At 45.5% G+C, this 17,784-nt stretch overlaps 1 protein-coding gene across 5 annotated transcripts in view; it reads right to left on the bottom strand.

Moving 5' to 3' along the window:
• The window catches only part of LOC110511316 (rho GTPase-activating protein 44), a 38,373-nt gene extending 22,597 nt beyond the window's left edge, over positions 1-15,776 (bottom strand). For all 5 annotated transcript variants that reach the window (XM_036973963.1, XM_036973965.1, XM_036973962.1 and 2 more), the window contains exons 1-12: positions 15,585-15,776; positions 15,330-15,452; positions 14,900-14,976; positions 14,342-14,453; positions 10,515-10,591; positions 10,113-10,230; positions 8,327-8,395; positions 7,850-7,931; positions 7,583-7,710; positions 5,513-5,624; positions 1,114-1,195; positions 4-84 (exon numbers count right to left, since the gene is read on the bottom strand). In XM_036973963.1, the coding sequence (XP_036829858.1) occupies positions 4-84; positions 1,114-1,195; positions 5,513-5,624; positions 7,583-7,710; positions 7,850-7,931; positions 8,327-8,395; positions 10,113-10,230; positions 10,515-10,591; positions 14,342-14,453; positions 14,900-14,976; positions 15,330-15,452; positions 15,585-15,641 (1,118 nt within the window). In that variant the 5' untranslated portion in view covers positions 15,642-15,776. The remainder of the gene's footprint in view (positions 1-3; positions 85-1,113; positions 1,196-5,512; positions 5,625-7,582; positions 7,711-7,849; positions 7,932-8,326; positions 8,396-10,112; positions 10,231-10,514; positions 10,592-14,341; positions 14,454-14,899; positions 14,977-15,329; positions 15,453-15,584) is intronic.
• Between the last annotated feature and the right edge of the window lie 2,008 nt (positions 15,777-17,784).

Below are 17,784 nucleotides of genomic sequence, written 5' to 3' on the forward strand. Positions count from 1 at the left end.
GACCTGAAGTTGTTGAAGTTGTCAGTTGGTAGTTTTTCGCACGCCGCCAGCAGAGCTTGTAGTCTCTTGTCCATATCCTGAATACTGGATGAGGAAGACAACGGTGAACAGGGCTCAGGGTGTGTTGTAGTCAAGGCAGTGTTTTTCTCAGTGTTGTTTCCTACCAGGGAGACCAGCAGGCTACAGTGTATGGTCATTGAGAGACTAATTGGTGTCAGCTAACCATCTGAGGGACCGGTAATCCAGAACCCAGGGACCAGTGCCGAACCACGGGCCAGAGGTTGACAAACACTGTGTTAACAATGTCTATTACTGTGATAACGGTCACTGTCTGTTCTGTCACTATGGTACAGTTTGTTCCCTTCTGTGTGGAGCTCTCCCTATAGACATAGGAAAGTGATCTCCAGCTCTTCAACATGACTCAAAGGGATCTGTTATCTGTAGTAGAGATGCTGAGGTTATGAGGGGATCTGTAGTAGAGATGCTGAGGTTATGAAGGGATCTGTTATCTGTAGTAGAGATGCTGAGGTTATGAAGGGATCTGTTATCTGTAGTAGAGATGCTGAGGTTATGTAGGGAATCTGTTATCTGTAGTAGAGATGCTGAGGTTATGTAGGGATCTGTTATCTGTAGTAGAGATGCTGAGGTTATGAGGGGATCTGTTATCTGTAGTAGAGATGCTGAGGTTATGAGGGGATCTGTAGTAGAGATGCCGAGGTTATGAGGGGATCTGTTATCTGTAGTAGAGATGCTGAGGTTATGAGGGGATCTGTTATCTGTAGTAGAGATGCTGAGGTTATGTAGGGTCTGTTATCTGTAGTAGAGATGCTGAGGTTATGTAGGGTCTGTTATCTGTAGTAGAGATGCTGAGGTTATGTAGGGTCTGTTATCTGTAGTAGAGATGCTGAGGTTATGAGGGGATCTGTTATCTGTAGTAGAGATGCTGAGGTTATGAGGGGATCTGTAGTAGAGATGCTGAGGTTATGAGGGGATCTGTTATCTGTAGTAGAGATGCTGAGGTTATGAGGGGATCTGTAGTAGAGATGCTGAGGTTATGTAGGGTCTGTTATCTGTAGTAGAGATGCTGAGGTTATGAAGGGAATCTCTACTCACTTTGACGCCTGAATCCAGTCCTCGTAAAGTTCACTGGTCATCAGTGGCTCTGGAAGCTCACGGAGGTATGATTTCAGAGCCCCTGAGGAAGAGAAGGATGGGGAGACAGAGGGAGGGAGGGAGAGAGTGAGAGAGGCAGAGAGAGAGAGAGAATGGGATGGAGAGAGAGGGGGAGGGAGGGAGGAAGGGAGAGAGAAATGATAAGAGAGAGAGAGGGGGGGACAGCGGGATGGAGAAGGAGAGATGAAGTGAGAAAGGGAGGAAGAGGGATGAGAGAGAGAGATCATCTCATTAGGCCTAATGGAGGTGTGGTTTTCTCTGTTCAGAATACTAATGAGAATACACACAACGCTGCCACCCTCAGATTACTCAAGGAAGTGGACAGCAACATTACAAGGCAGCCTTTAGGATAGAGAGCGTCTTGGGCAAAACACAAGCAGATGACTTGGGAGATGTTAAGGGATGTGATCCTCTCGCCCCACAGCTGAACTAAACTCCAGGGCCAAATCCAGTTTCACCTTTCAAGTTGTATTAGTGGTATGTACGGGATGCCCATGGTGTACACCGTCCAATGAAATGCTGACTTGCAGGCTCCTTACTGGACAATGCAACAGCAATAAGAAATAATACATGATAAGAATACCAAAGTACTAAAGTAAATGTCTCAGTAGAAGAGAAGAGACATTTTAGCATCAGTATAATACAGGAAGGAACAATGTATAGTCCAATATTATAGACCAGTGTGTGTGTGTGTGTGTGTGTGTGTGTGTGTGTGTGTGTGTGTGTGTGTGTGTGTGTGTGTGTGTCTGTGTTTGTGTGTGTGTGTATGTCTGTAAATGTCTGTGTGTGTGTGTATATATGTCTGTAAATGTCTGTGTGTGTGTGAGAGTGTGTGTGTGAGTGTGTGTGCTAATGTACCGAGAATCAGAGCACTTTCTAATAGATGTCCTGGATTGGTGGGAGCACGGTCCCAGTGATGTACTGGGCCTTGTAGTTGTGGGCGGAGCCGTTCCCGTACCAGGCCGTGATGCAGCCGGTCAGAACACTCTCCATGGTGCAGCAGTAGTATTTGGAGAGGACCCGGGGTGACACGCCAAATTTCTTCAGCCGCCTATGGAAGTTAAGACGCAGTCGCAGCCTCTGGACAACAGGGGGGGGGGTGGTGTTGGTCCTGGTGGTGTTGGTCCTGGTGGTGTTGGTCCTGGTGTTGTTGGTCCTGGTGGTGTTGGTCCTGGTGTTGTTGGTCCTGGTGTTGTTGGTCCTGGTGGTGTTGGTCCTGGTGGTGTTGGTCCTGGTGGTGTTGGTCCTGGTGGTGTTGGTCCTGGTCGTGTTGGTCCTGGTGGTGTTGGTCCTGGTGTTGTTGGTCCTGGTGGTGTTGGTCCTGGTGGTGTTGGTCCTGGTGATGTTGGTCCATGTCAAGTCCTCTGATGGGGACACAGAGGAACTTAAACTGCTGACCCTCTCCACTGCAGTCCTGTCGATGTGGATCGGAGCATGTTCCCTCCTCTACTTCCTGAAGTTCAACAATCAACTCGTTTGTTTTGCTGATGTGGAGGGTGTTGTCCTGGCACCATAATGTCAGTTCACTTAGCTCCTCCCTATTGGCTGACTCATCGTTGTTGGTTATCAGGCCTACAACCACTGTGCCGTCAGCAAACTAGATGATGGAGTTGGTGTCTTGCAAAGCCACGTGGTCGTGGGTGAACAGGAAGTACAGCAGAGAACTGAGGACGCTCTGAGCTTGGTGTCGAGCTTGGAGGGAACAATAGTGTGGAATGCTGAACTGTAGTTAAGGAACAGCATTCTCACACAGGTGTTCCTCTTGTCCAGATGTGTTACGGCCGCGTGAATAGTGATGGAAATGGCATCTTCCTCGGGTCTGTTGGAGCGGTATGCAAACTGGACTGGGTCCAGTGTGCCTGGCATGCTGGCCTTGATGTGGGCCATGACCAGCCTCTCAAAGCACTTCATGATGACCGTCCCCTATTCACTATATAGTGCACTACTTTAGACCAGGGCCCCTATTCCCTATATAGTGCACACATTTTGACCAGGGCCCCTATTCCCTATATAGTGCACTACTTTTGACCAGGGCCCCTATTACCTATATAGTGCACTACTTTTGACCAGGGCCCCTATTCCCTATATAGTGCACTACTTTTGACCAGGGTCCCTATTCCCTATATAGTGCACTACTTTTGACCAGGGCCCCTATTACCTATATAGTGCACTACTTTTGACCAGAAACATATGGGTCCTGGTCAACAGTAGTGCACTAAATAGGGAATATGATGTCGTTTGGGACACAAACTGGCTCACTACTGGAGGAGGAGGATGTTAGGAAATAGGCAACAAGGAAATAGGCAACAAGGTGTGAAGGAAATAGGCAACAAGGTGCAAAGGAAATAGGCAACAAGGAAATAGGCAACAAGGTGTAAAGGAAATAGGCAACAAAGTGTAAAGGAAATAGGCAACAAGGTGTAAAGGAAATAGGCAACAAGGTGTAAAGGAAATAGGCAACAAGGTGTAAAGGAAATAGGCAACAAGGTGTAATGGAAATAGGCAACAAGGTGTGAAAGACAACAGTCTTCCACAAACACAAGAAGCCTTGATTGTGTTGACCTGAACATTGATGTATGTATTTCTGGAGGCGAGAATCTCCTGAAAGCAGAGTTATATCTAATGGTTATATATAGACAACGGAGCTAGCTAAAGGCTCGTTGTTATGGAGACCAGAGCCTGAGCCAGAGAGACAGAGAGAGAGAGGTAAGAGGCGTGCAGAGGTGTGAATTAATCTGCGATGGTGTGTGCGTGTGCGTGTCAGACCTGGGTTCAAATACCTGTGTATTTAAGTATCTATACTGAACAAAAATATAAACCTAACCTGTAATCATTTCAAAGATTTTACTGAGTTACAGTTAATATGAGGAAACCGGTCAATGTAAATACATTCATTGGGCCCTGATCTATGGATGTCACATGACTGGGAATACAGATATGCATCTGTTGGTCACAGTTACCTTTAAAAAATAATTGGGGGAGTGGATCAGAAAACCAGTCAGTATCTGGTGGGACCATTTGCCTCATGCAGCGCGACACATCACCTTCCCATAGAGTTGATCAGGCTGTTGGTTGTGGCCTGTGGAATGTTGTCCCACTCCTCTTCAATGGCTGTGCAAAGTTGCTGGATATTGGCGGGAACTGGAACGCGCTGTCGTACACGTCAATCCAGAGCATCACAAACATGCTCAATGGGTGACATGTCTGGTGAGTATGCAGGCCATGGAATAACTGGGACATTTTCAGAATTGTGTACAGATCCTTGCAACATGGGGCTGTGCATTATCATGCTGAAACATGATGGTGGTTGGATGAATGGCAAGACAATGGGCCTCAAGATCTTGCCCCGGTATCCCTGTACATTCAAATTGCTATGGGTAAAATGCAATTGTGTTCGTTGTCCGTAGCTAATGTCTGCCCATACCATAACCCCACCGCCACCATGGGAACCTCTGTTCACAACGTTGACATCAGCAAACTGCTCGCCCACACAATGGCGTACAAATGGTCTGCGGTTGTAAAGCCGGTTGGACATATTCTCTAAAACGCTATTGGAGGGCGGCTTATGATAGAGAAACTAACATTCAATTCTCTGGTGGACATTCCTGCAGTTAGCATGCCAATTGCACACTCACTCGAAATTTGAGACATCTGTGGCATTGTGTTGTGTTACAAAACTGCACATTTTAGAGTGGCCTTTTATTGTTCCCAGCACAAGGTGCACCTGTGTAATGACCATGGTGTTTAATCAGCGTGTTGATACACCACACCTGTCAGGTGGATGGATTATCTTGGCAAAGTAGAAATGTTCACTAACAGGGATGTAAACACATTTGAGCACAACATTTGAGAGAAATACGTTTTTTGTGCGTGTAGAACATTTCTGGGATTTTTTATTTCAGCTCATGAAACACGGGACCAACACTTTACATGATGCATTTATTTATCTGTACAGACACACACACACACACATACACTGTAGTATTTAAAATACTTTTTAGAATTTTGAGTCTTTTAATAGTTATTTGTAAAAACGAAATAGTTTATCAAATTATATTTGAGGGTATTTTTAAATACTTATTTCAAATACTATTTACAAATACCGGGGTTAAATGCATGGGAGTGTATTTAAGTGTTTTCATATACTGTGTGTGTGTCTGTATGTGTGGGTGTGTGGGTCTGTATGTGTGGGTGTGTGTGTCTGTACGTGTGGGTGTGTGGGTCTGTATGTGTGGGTGTGTGTCTGTGTGTGTCTGTGTGTGTGGGTGTGGGTGTCTGTATATGTGGGTGTGTGTGTCTGTGTGTGTGGGTGTATGTGTGTGTGGGTGTGTAAGGTAACCTGCGATGGCGTGGGGGTCAGCTGAAAACTCCTGTACGTCCATAACACCACAGTCCAGGGAGGCCTTCAGCTTCTTCAGCTTGGAGGTCGAGGGAGCCACTCTGAACAGACCCTACACACACAGGAAGTCAGGAAGACAGGGAGTCAGGGAGCAACTCTGAACAGACCCTACACACACAGGGAGTCAGAAAGGCAGGGAGTCAGGAAGACAGGGAGCCACTCTGAACAGACCCTACACATACAGGGAGTCAGGAAGACAGGGAGTCAGGGAGTCAGGAAGACAGGGAGTCAGGAAGACAGGGAGTCAGGAAGACAAGGAGCAACTCTGAACAGACCCTACACACACAGGAAGACAGGGAGTCAGGAAGACAGGGAGTCAGGAAGACAGAGAGTCAGGAAGACAGGGAGTCAAGAAGACAGGGAGTCAGGAAAACAGGGAGTCAGGAAAACAGGGAGTCAGGAAGACAGGGAGTCAAGAAGACAGGGAGTCAGGAAGACAGGGAGTCAAGAAGACAGGGAGTCAGGAAGACAGGGAGTCAGGAAGACAGGGAGTCAGGAAGACAGGGAGTCAGGAAGACAGGGAGTCAGGAAGTCAGGGAATCAGAGCAGGGTCATCATAGAGATAAATAGTGAAATATTAATCGAGTACATACTGTAACTTTGTCTACAATAAACACTCTCTAACGGCTAAATCCTATATTAACGCTACTCTGTAATCAGAATGTTTAGTAGTGTTAATTAGGCTTCATTTGGGTCTGGGAAACTTAGTAGTGTTAAGTAGGCATCATCTGGGTCTGGGAAACTTAGTAGTGTTAAGTAGGCATCAGCTGGGTCTGGGAAACTTAGTAGTGTTAAGTAGGCATCAGCTGGGTCTGGGAAACTTAGTAGTGTTAATTAGGCATCAGCTGGGTCTGGGAAACTTAGTAGTGTTAAGTAGGCATCAGCTGGGTCTGGGAAACTTAGTGTTAAGTAGGCTTCATCTGGGTATGGGAAACTTAGTAGTGTTAATTAGGCTTCATCTGTGTCTGGGAAACTTAGTAGTGTTAATTAGGCTTCATCTGTGTCTGGGAAACTTAGTAGTGTTAAGTAGGCTTCATCTGGGTCTGGGAAACTTAGTAGTGTTAAGTAGGCTTCATCTGGGTATGGGAAACTTAGTAGTGTTAATTAGGCTTCATCTGGGTCTGGGAAACTTAGTAGTGTTAATTAGGCTTCATCTGGGTCTGGGAAACTTAGTAGTGTTAAGTAGGCTTCATCTGGGTCTGGGAAACTTAGTATTAAGTAGGCTTCATCTGGGTCTGGGAAACTTAGTAGTGTTAATTAGGCTTCATCTGGGTCTGGGAAACTTAGTAGTGTTAAGTAGGCTTCATCTGGGTAACTTTGTCTACAATAGTAGTGTTAATTAGGCTTCATCTGTGTCTGGGAAACTTAGTATTAAGTAGGCTTCATCTGGGTCTGGGAAACTTAGTAGTGTTAATTAGGCTTCATCTGGGTCTGGGAAACTTAGTAGTGTTAAGTAGGCTTCATCTGGGTCTGGGAAACTTAGTAGTGTTAAGTAGGCTTCATCTGGGTATGGGAAACTTAGTAGTGTTAATTAGGCTTCATCTGTGTCTGGGAAACTAAGTAGTGTTAAGTAGGCTTCATCTGGGTCTGGGAAACTTAGTATTAAGTAGGCTTCATCTGGGTCTGGGAAACTTAGTAGTGTTAATTAGGCTTCATCTGGGTCTGGGAAACTTAGTAGTGTTAAGTAGGCTTCATCTGGGTCTGGGAAACTTAGTAGTGTTAATTAGGCTTCATCTGGGTCTGGGAAACTTAGTAGTGTTAAGTAGGCTTCATCTGGGTCTGGGAAACTTAGTATTAAGTAGGCTTCATCTGGGTCTGGGAAACTTAGTAGTGTTAATTAGGCTTCATCTGGGTCTGGGAAACTTAGTAGTGTTAAGTAGGCTTCATCTGGGTCTGGGAAACTTATTGTTAAGTAGGCTTCATCTGGGTATGGGAAACGTAATAGTGTTAAGTAGGCTACATCTGGGTCTGGGAAAGCTAGTGTAAAGCAGGCTTAATCTTTTCCTATACCTCCTCCTGCATGCCACACTCCAGCAGCATTGTGACACAGGCCTCGATGGGGAAGGCGATCTCTCTGCTGCTGATGGTCAGGTGTTCCTCCAGGGCCTTGCCATACGAAGGCTTCTCCACCCACGCCTCTGTGGCAGAACAACACATTATACAACAGGTAGACACACAAGGAGCAGACAGGCATGTGTACCTGTGCAGGCATGGACGAGCTCTCTCTCTCTCACACACACACACACTCACACACACACACACACACACATTACTCACCCTGGTGAGCCTTAATGGTGGGCAGGACACTCTGGAGGATCTCTAGAGACTTCCTGTGATATTCTGCCTGGATCTCTATGAGCTACAGGGAGACACACAGAGACACAGGGACAGAGAGGGGGACAGAGACACAGGGACAGAGAGGGGGACAGAGACACAGGGAAGGAGAGGGGGACAGCGACACAGGGACAGAGAGACACGTAAGGATACAGAGGGGGACAGAGAGACACAGAAGGACAGAGAGGGGGACAGAGACACAGGGACAGAGAGACACGTAAGGATACAGAGGGGGACAGAGAGACACAGAAGGACAGAGAGATACAGAAGGACAGAGACACAGAGGGACAGAGAGACACAGAAGGACAGAGGGACAGAGGGGTAAAAAGGTGAGGTTTAAACAGCCGCTCAGCTATATGACTGTAAAGGGAGTCAATGTCATCTGAAGGGCAAATACAATGATACAGAAAACGTACTAACCGTCTGAAAGTAGTTTGCATAGTCTATTTCTTTGGCCACAAAATTATACATATCAGCTGATAGTTGATCCTGGAAAAGAGAATAAGAAATGACCTTTAACCTTATTGCAGCCTGTAACCTTAATACAGTCTGTAACCTTAATACAGTCTTTAACCTTGTGGTGGTTAATACAGTCTGTAACCTTGTAGTGGTTAATACAGTCTGTAACCTTGTAGTGGTTAATACAGTCTGTAACCTTGATACAGTCTGTAACCTTGTAGTGGTTAATACAGTCTGTAACCTTGTAGTGGTTAATACAGTCTGTAACCTTGTAGTGGTTAATACAGTCTGTAACCTTAATACAGTCTTTAACCTTGTGGTGGTTAATACAGTCTGTAACCTTGTAGTGGTTAATACAGTCTGTAACCTTGTAGTGGTTAATACAGTCTGTAACCTTGATACAGTCTGTAACCTTGTAGTGGTTAATACAGTCTGTAACCTTGTAGTGGTTAATACAGTCTGTAACCTTGTAGTGGTTAATACAGTCTGTAACCTTAATACAGTCTTTAACCTTGTGGTGGTTAATACAGTCTGTAACCTTGTAGTGGTTAATACAGTCTGTAACCTTGTAGTGGTTAATACAGTCTGTAACCTTGATACAGTCTGTAACCTTGTAGTGGTTAATACAGTCTGTAACCTTGTAGTGGTTAATACAGTCTGTAACCTTGTAGTGGTTAATACAGTCTGTAACCTTAATACAGTCTGTAACCTTGTAGTGGTTAATACAGTCTGTAACCTTAATACAGTCTGTAACCTTAATACAGTCTGTAACCTTGTAGTGGTTAATACAGTCTGTAACCTTGTAGTGGTTAATACAGTCTGTAACCTTAATACAGTCTGTAACCTTGTAGTGGTTAATACAGTCTGTAACCTTAATACAGTCTGTAACCTTGTAGTGGTTAATACAGTCTGTAACCTTAATACAGTCTGTAACCTTGTGGTGGTTAATACAGTCTGTAACCTTGTAGTGGTTAATACAGTCTGTAACCTTGTAGTGGTTAATACAGTCTGTAACCTTAATACAGTCTGTAACCTTGTAGTGGTTAATACAGTCTGTAACCTTAATACAGTCTGTAACCTTGTAGTGGTTAATACAGTCTGTAACCTTAATACAGTCTGTAACCTTAATACAGTCTGTAACCTTGTAGTGGTTAATACAGTCTGTAACCTTAATACAGTCTGTAACCTTGTAGTGGTTAATACAGTCTGTAACCTTAATACAGTCTGTAACCTTGTAGTGGTTAATACAGTCTGTAACCTTAATACAGTCTGTAACCTTGTAGTGGTTAATACAGTCTGTAACCTTGTAGTGGTTAATACAGTCTGTAACCTTAATACAGTCTGTAACCTTGTAGTGGTTAATACAGTCTGTAACCTTAATACAGTCTGTAACCTTGTAGTGGTTAATACAGTCTGTAACCTTAATACAGTCTGTAACCTTGTAGTGGTTAATACAGTCTGTAACCTTGTAGTGGTTAATACAGTCTGTAACCTTGTAGTGGTTAATACAGTCTGTAACCTTGTAGTGGTTAATACAGTCTGTAACCTTAATACAGTCTGTAACCTTAATACAGTCTGTAACCTTGTAGTGGTTAATACAGTCTGTAACCTTAATACAGTCTGTAACCTTGTAGTGGTTAATACAGTCTGTAACCTTGTAGTGGTTCATGTAGCTTCGTGGTGTGGGGGAGGGGATTACAGTTGGTGAAGGAGGAGGAGCCTGAACCTCAAGAACCCTGTGACTCACCCTGCAGATCTCCATCCTATTGGCTGCCTCTTCCATCTCCTCTCTGAGGGCCTCCCCCTTGGCCCCGCCCGCCTGCAGGTTGCTAGGGTGACTGGAGGACTTGGACGACTGGTGAAACCTACAGGTTAAGGAGGAGACAGAAGAAGAGTTTAGGAGGAGGGATGGAACACCAACACAACCGACAGCATCCCAAAAGGCATCCTATTCCACGCTATATAGTGCACTACTTCTGACCAGTAGTGTACACTATATAGGGATTAGGGCGCGATTTGAGACACAGGCACTGAGGGAAGGAACATGCTGGTCTAAGCATTATTCTAAACGTGAGCATGTCTTTAAGAGGTGAAGACCAGTGAAGAGAGCATCAGGTCCCAGCCTGTACGTTAACAGTCCATCCCTCACCGTGTGCGAGCAGAGTCCATGTCCAGGACCAGCTTGGCTAAATGTTTCCTCTGTTTCTGGATGTTGGGAATGTCCACCTGGGATGAGACAGGGAACACATCAACCCTCCTCTATCAGGTATATCCACTACATTCAGTTATCTACTAGTTATCTGGGAATGTCCACCTGGAAAGAGACAGGGAACACATCAACCCTCCTCTATCATGTATCCCCACTACATTCAGTTATCTACTAGTTATCTGGGAATGTCCACCTGGGATGAGACAGGGAACACATCAACCCTCCTCTATACTGTATCTCCACTACATTCAGTTATCTACTAGTTATCTGGGAATGTCCACCTGGGATGAGACAGGGAACACATCAACCCTCCTCTATCATGTATCCCCACTACATTCAGTTATCTACTGGTTATCTGGGAGTGGATGTGGGGGAGGAATATTCCACCATACTGAAGTTAATAGACAATAATGAACATGCTGACATTGTGTCTGATCATGTTCAGTCAGAGATAGTAACGGTGAATGTTGTGGGCAGCCTCTGGACAGACAATTATAACAATTATAACTTCAAATAATGTATGGCTAGGGACAGTAGGACTCACCTCATCATAGAGACAGTAGGACTCACCTCATCATAGAGACAGTAGGACTCACCTCATCATAGAGACAGTAGGACTCACCTCATCATAGAGACAGTAGGACTCACCTCATCATAGAGACAGTAGGACTCACCTCATCATGGTGACAGTAGGACTCACCTCATCATGGTGACAGTAGGACTCACCTCATCATAGAGACAGTAGGGCTCACCTCATCATAGAGACAGTAGGACTCACCTCATCATAGAGACAGTAGGACTCACCTCATCATAGAGACAGTAGGACTCACCTCATCATGGTGACAGTAGGACTCACCTCATCATAGAGACAGTAGGACTCACCTCATCATAGGGACAGTAGGACTCACCTCATCATAGGGACAGTAGGACTCACCTCATCATAGAGACAGTAGGACTCACCTCATCATAGTGACAGTAGGACTCAACTCATCATAGTGACAGTAGGACTCACCTCATCATAGAGCCAGTAGGACTCACCTCATCATAGTGACAGTAGGACTCACCTCATCATAGTGACAGTAGGACTCACCTCATCATAGGGACAGTAGGACTCACCTCGTCATAGTGACAGTAGGACTCACCTCGTCATAGTGACAGTAGGACTCACATCGTCATAGTGACAGTAGGACTCACCTCGTCATAGGGACAGTAGGACTCACCTCATCATAGTGGCAGTAGGACTCACCTCATCATTAGGGACAGTAGGACTCACCTCATCATAGGGACAGTAGGACTCACCTCATCATAGTGACAGTAGGACTCACCTCATCATAGTGACAGTAGGACTCACCTTATCATAGAGTCAGTAGGACTCACCTCATCATAGTGACAGTAGGACTCAACTCATAGTGACAGTAGGACTCACCTCAGCATAGAGCCAGTAGGACTCACCTCATCATAGTGACAGTAGGACTCACCTCAGCATAGAGCCAGTAGGACTCACCTCAGCATAGAGCCAGAATGACTCACCTCATCATAGTGACAGTAGGACTCACCTCAGCATAGAGCCAGTAGGACTCACCTCATCATAGGGACAGTAGGACTCACCTCATCCTTAGGGACAGTAGGACTCACCTCATCATAGGGACAGTAGGACTCACCTCATCATAGTGACAGTAGGACTCACCTCATCATAGAGCCAGTAGGACTCACCTCATCATAGTGACAGTAGGACTCAACTCATAGTGACAGTAGGACTCACCTCATCATAGAGCCAGTAGGACTCACCTCATCATAGGGACAGTAGGACTCACCTCATCATTAGGGACAGTAGGACTCACCTCATCATAGGGACAGTAGGACTCACCTCATCATAGTGACAGTAGGACTCACCTCATCATAGTGACAGTAGGACTCACCTCATCATAGTGACAGTAGGACTCACCTCAGCATAGAGCCAGTAGGACTCACCTCATCATAGGGACAGTAGGACTCACCTCATCATTAGGGACAGTAGGACTCACCTCATCATAGGGACAGTAGGACTCACCTCATCATAGTGACAGTAGGACTCACTTCATCATAGTGACAGTAGGACTCACCTCATCATAGTGACAGTAGGACTCACCTCATCATAGTGACAGTAGGACTCACCTCATCATAGAGACAGTAGGACTCACCTCATCATAGTGACAGTAGGACTCACCTCATCATAGTGACAGTAGGCCTCACCTCATCATAGTGACAGTAGGACTCACCTCATCATTGTGACAGTAGGACTCACCTCATCATAGTGACAGTAGGACTCACCTCATCATAGTCACAGTAGGACTCACCTCATCATAGTGACAGTAGGACTCACCTCATCATAGTGACAGTAGGACTCACCTTATCATAGAGTCAGTAGGACTCACCTTATCATAGTGACAGTAGGACTCAACTCATCATAGTGACAGTAGGACTCACCTCATCATAGAGCCAGTAGGACTCACCTCAGCATAGAGCCAGTAGGACTCACCTCATCATAGTGACAGTAGGACTCACCTCAGCATAGAGCCAGTAGGACTCACCTCAGCATAGAGCCAGTAGGACTCACCTCATCATAGTGACAGTAGGACTCACCTCAGCATAGAGCCAGTAGGACTCACCTCATCATAGGGACAGTAGGACTCACCTCATCATTAGGGACAGTAGGACTCACCTCATCATAGGGACAGTAGGACTCACCTCATCATAGTGACAGTAGGACTCACCTCATCATAGAGCCAGTAGGACTCACCTCAGCATAGAGCCAGTAGGACTCACCTCATAGTGACAGTAGGACTCACCTCAGCATAGAGCCAGTAGGACTCACCTCATCATAGGGACAGTAGGACTCACCTCATCATTAGGGACAGTAGGACTCACCTCATCATAGGGACAGTAGGACTCACCTCATCATAGTGACAGTAGGACTCACCTCATCATAGTGACAGTAGGACTCACCTCATCATAGTGACAGTAGGACTCACCTCAGCATAGAGCCAGTAGGACTCACCTCATCATAGGGACAGTAGGACTCACCTCATCATTAGGGACAGTAGGACTCACCTCATCATAGGGACAGTAGGACTCACCTCATCATAGTGACAGTAGGACTCACCTCATCATAGTGACAGTAGGACTCACCTCATCATAGTGACAGTAGGACTCACCTCAGCATAGAGCCAGTAGGACTCACCTCATCATAGGGACAGTAGGACTCACCACATCATTAGGGACAGTAGGACTCACCTCATCATAGGGACAGTAGGACTCACCTCATCATAGTGACAGTAGGACTCACTTCATCATAGTGACAGTGGGACTCACCTCATCATAGTGACAGTAGGACTCACCTCATCATAGTGACAGTAGGACTCACCTCATCATAGAGACAGTAGGACTCACCTCATCATAGTGACAGTAGGACTCACCTCATCATAGTGACAGTAGGCCTCACCTCATCATAGTGACAGTAGGACTCACCTCATCATTGTGACAGTAGGACTCACCTCATCATAGTGACAGTAGGACTCACCTCATCATAGTCACAGTAGGACTCACCTCATCATAGTGACAGTAGGACGCACCTCATCATAGAGCCAGTAGGACTCACCTCATCATAGAGCCAGTAGGACTCACCTCATCATAGTGACAGTAGGACTAACCTCATCATAGAGCCAGTCGGACCCACCTCATCATAGTGACAGTAGGACTCACCTCATCATAGTGACAGTAGGACTCACCTCAGCCAGCTCATAGAGAGGCTCCACCACATCTTTCTCTATCTGGAACTCAAACTGAATCAGTTCCTGGGCCAGCTTCTCCTCTGTCTCCCCACACAGGTTCAGCATCTTCCTGTTAGGGGAACAGAGCCAATCAAAACATCATATGGGTCCCTGCACACAGCCAATCACATTGTCAGCTAGGTCCCAGTCAATCACAACATCAGCTAGGATCCGGCCACAAGCAATCACAACGTCAGATAGGACGCAGCCATAGCCAATCACGTCGGCTAGGGTCCGGCTTCAGCTAATCAGAATGCATCAGATAGAGAACAAGGTCAAAGAGGACAGAGTGGAATTATGGTAGAATCAACATAAAAAAGATGAGTGAGTGAGTGAGTGAGTGAGTGAGTGAGTGCGTGAGTGAGTGAGTGAGTGAGTGAGTGAGTGAGTGAGTGAGTGAGTGAGAGTGTGAGTGAGTGAGAGTGTGAGTGAGTGAGTGAGTGAGTGAGTGAGTGAGTGAGTGAGTGAGTGAGTGAGTGAGCGAGCGAGCGAGTGAGTGCGTATACAGGGACTCACCCTAGTAGAGAGTCGTCCCCCAACACAGCAGCTCCTTCTACCATACATTGTGCCAGGATGGTTAGTGGAAGCTTTTTCTGATACAAGACAGCAAGTATTAACATATGGTATTTCATATCATATCACCATACCATATCATATCACCATATCATATCATATCATCATGCCATATCATATCAGCATACCATATCACCATACCATATCATATCACCATATCATATCACCATACCATATCATATCAGCATACCATATCATATCACCATACCAAATCATATCACCATACCATATCATATCACCACACAAGGTAGCAGAACATGTTCCTCTGTCACTGTGAATGGGGATATTATGGACTTTTATTTATTCCTGGTTTATTTGAATAGGACAGGACTCACTGACACATTAAATGAAGAATAATCTGATTGGTCCTTACCGAGGGAGACTTGACTGATTTCTTCTCTCTCTCTTCAGCCCCTTGCTGGCCCTGCAGGCAGGCGGTCAGCTTCTTGTGAGTGCTGTGGGTCACCTGTTTGACCAGATCCAACCGCTTCTCCACCTAGACCAGCACAGCAACACGTATCAGACACCATGCTAACAAGAAGGTCAGAAATCACACACACACAGGCACGCACACACACAAAAACAGGCAGGCATGCACGCACACACACACACACACACACTTATTTACCTGCAGAAGATCGTCGCTTAACACTTCAGTTTTTTCTGCCCTAGAAGGAGAAAACATACCAGTCAGGATTGGGTTAGGGTGGAGAGGATATAAGGAGAAAACATACCAGTCAGGATTGGGTTAGGGTGGAGAGAGTAGAAGGAGAAAACATACCAGTCAGGATTGGGTTAGGGTGGAGAGAGTAGAAGGAGAAAACATACCAGTCAGGATTGGGTTAGGGTGGAGAGGATAGAAGGAGAAAACATACCAGTCAGGATTGGGTTAGGGTGGAGAGGATAGAAGGAGAAAACATACCAGTCAGGATTGGGTTAGGGTGGAGAGGATAGAAGGAGAAAACATACCAGTCAGGATTGGGTTAGGGTGGAGAGGATAGAAGGAGAAAACATACCAGTCAGGATTGGGTTAGGGTGGAGAGAGAAGGAGAAAACATACCAGTCAGGATTGGGTTAGGGTGGAGAGGATAGAAGGAGAAAACATACCAGTCAGGATTGGGTTAGGGTGGAGAGGATAGAAGGAAAAAACATACCAGTCAGGATTGGGTTAGGGTGGAGAGAGTAGAAGGAGAAAACATACCAGTCAGGATTGGGTTAGGGTGGAGAGGATAGAAGGAGAAAACATTCCAGTCAGGATTGGGTTAGGGTGGAGAGGATAGAAGGAGAAAACATACCAGTTGGGATTGGGTTAGGGTGGAGAGGATAGAAGGAGAAAACATACCAGTCAGGATTGGGTTAGGGTGGAGAGGATAGAAGGAGAAAACATACCAGTCAGGATTGGGTTAGGGTGGAGAGGATAGAAGGAGAAAACATACCAGTCAGGATTGGGTTAGGGTGGAGAGGATAGAAGGAGAAAACATACCAGTCAGGATTGGGTTAGGGTGGAGAGAGTAGAAGGAGAAAACATACCAGTTGGTATGGGTTAGGGTGGAGAGGATAGAAGGAGAAAACATACCAGTCAGGATTGGGTTAGGGTGGAGAGGATAGAAGGAGAAAACATACCAGTCAGGATTGGGTTAGGGTGGAGAGGATAGAAGGAGAAAACATACCAGTTTGGGTTAGGGTGGAGAGAGTAGAAGGAGAAAACATACCAGTCAGGATTGGGTTAGGGTGGAGAGGATAGAAGGAGAAAACATACCAGTCAGGATTGGGTTAGGGTGGAGAGGATAGAAGGAGAAAACATACCAGTCAGGATTGGGTTAGGGTGGAGAGGATAGAAGGAGAAAACATACCAGTCAGGATTGGGTTAGGGTGGAGAGGATAGAAGGAGAAAACATACCAGTCAGGATTGGGTTAGGGTGGAGAGGATAGAAGGAGAAAACATACCAGTCAGGATTGGGTTAGGGTGGAGAGAGTAGAAGGAGAAAACATACCAGTCAGGATTGGGTTAGGGTGGAGAGGATAGAAGGAGAAAACATTCCAGTCAGGATTGGGTTAGGGTGGAGAGGATAGAAGGAGAAAACATACCAGTCAGGATTGGGTTAGGGTGGAGAGGATATAAGGAGAAAACATACCAGTCAGGATTGGGTTAGGGTGGAGAGGATAGAAGGAGAAAACATACCAGTCAGGATTGGGTTAGGGTGGAGAGGATAGAAGGAGAAAACATACCAGTCAGGATTGGGTTAGGGTGGAGAGGATAGAAGGAGAAAACATACTAGTCAGGATTGGGTTAGGGTGGAGAGGATAGAAGGAGAAAACATACCAGTCAGGATTGGGTTAGGGTGGAGAGGATAGAAGGAGAAAACATACCAGTTTGGGTTAGGGTGGAGAGGATAGAAGGAGAAAACATACCAGTTTGGGTTAGGGTGAAGTGGGTTTGAATGATTTAACAAGAACACACTCAACAAGCCTCTGGGGAATCTCCTTCAGTACTTTATGTAGTTATTTTAATCAAGTTACAGAGCCTTCAGACAGTATTCATACTCCTTGACTTACTCCACATTTTGTTTTGTTACAACCTCAATTCAAAATGGGTTAAATGTATTTTTTTCTCTCACCCATCTACACACAATACCCCATAATGACAAAGTGAAAACATGCTTTTAGAAATCTTAGCAAATTTATTGAAAATTAAATGTATAAATATGTTATTTACATATAGAAGCACCTTTGACAGCGATTACAGCTGTGAGTCTTTCTGGGTTTCTGAGAGCATTCCACACCTGGATTGTGCAATATTTACCCATCATTCTTCAAGCTCTTCAAAT

This window comes from Oncorhynchus mykiss, unplaced genomic scaffold (genome assembly GCF_013265735.2).
Source record: "Oncorhynchus mykiss isolate Arlee unplaced genomic scaffold, USDA_OmykA_1.1 un_scaffold_374, whole genome shotgun sequence".
In the NCBI taxonomy this organism is placed as follows: Eukaryota; Metazoa; Chordata; class Actinopteri; order Salmoniformes; family Salmonidae; genus Oncorhynchus; species Oncorhynchus mykiss.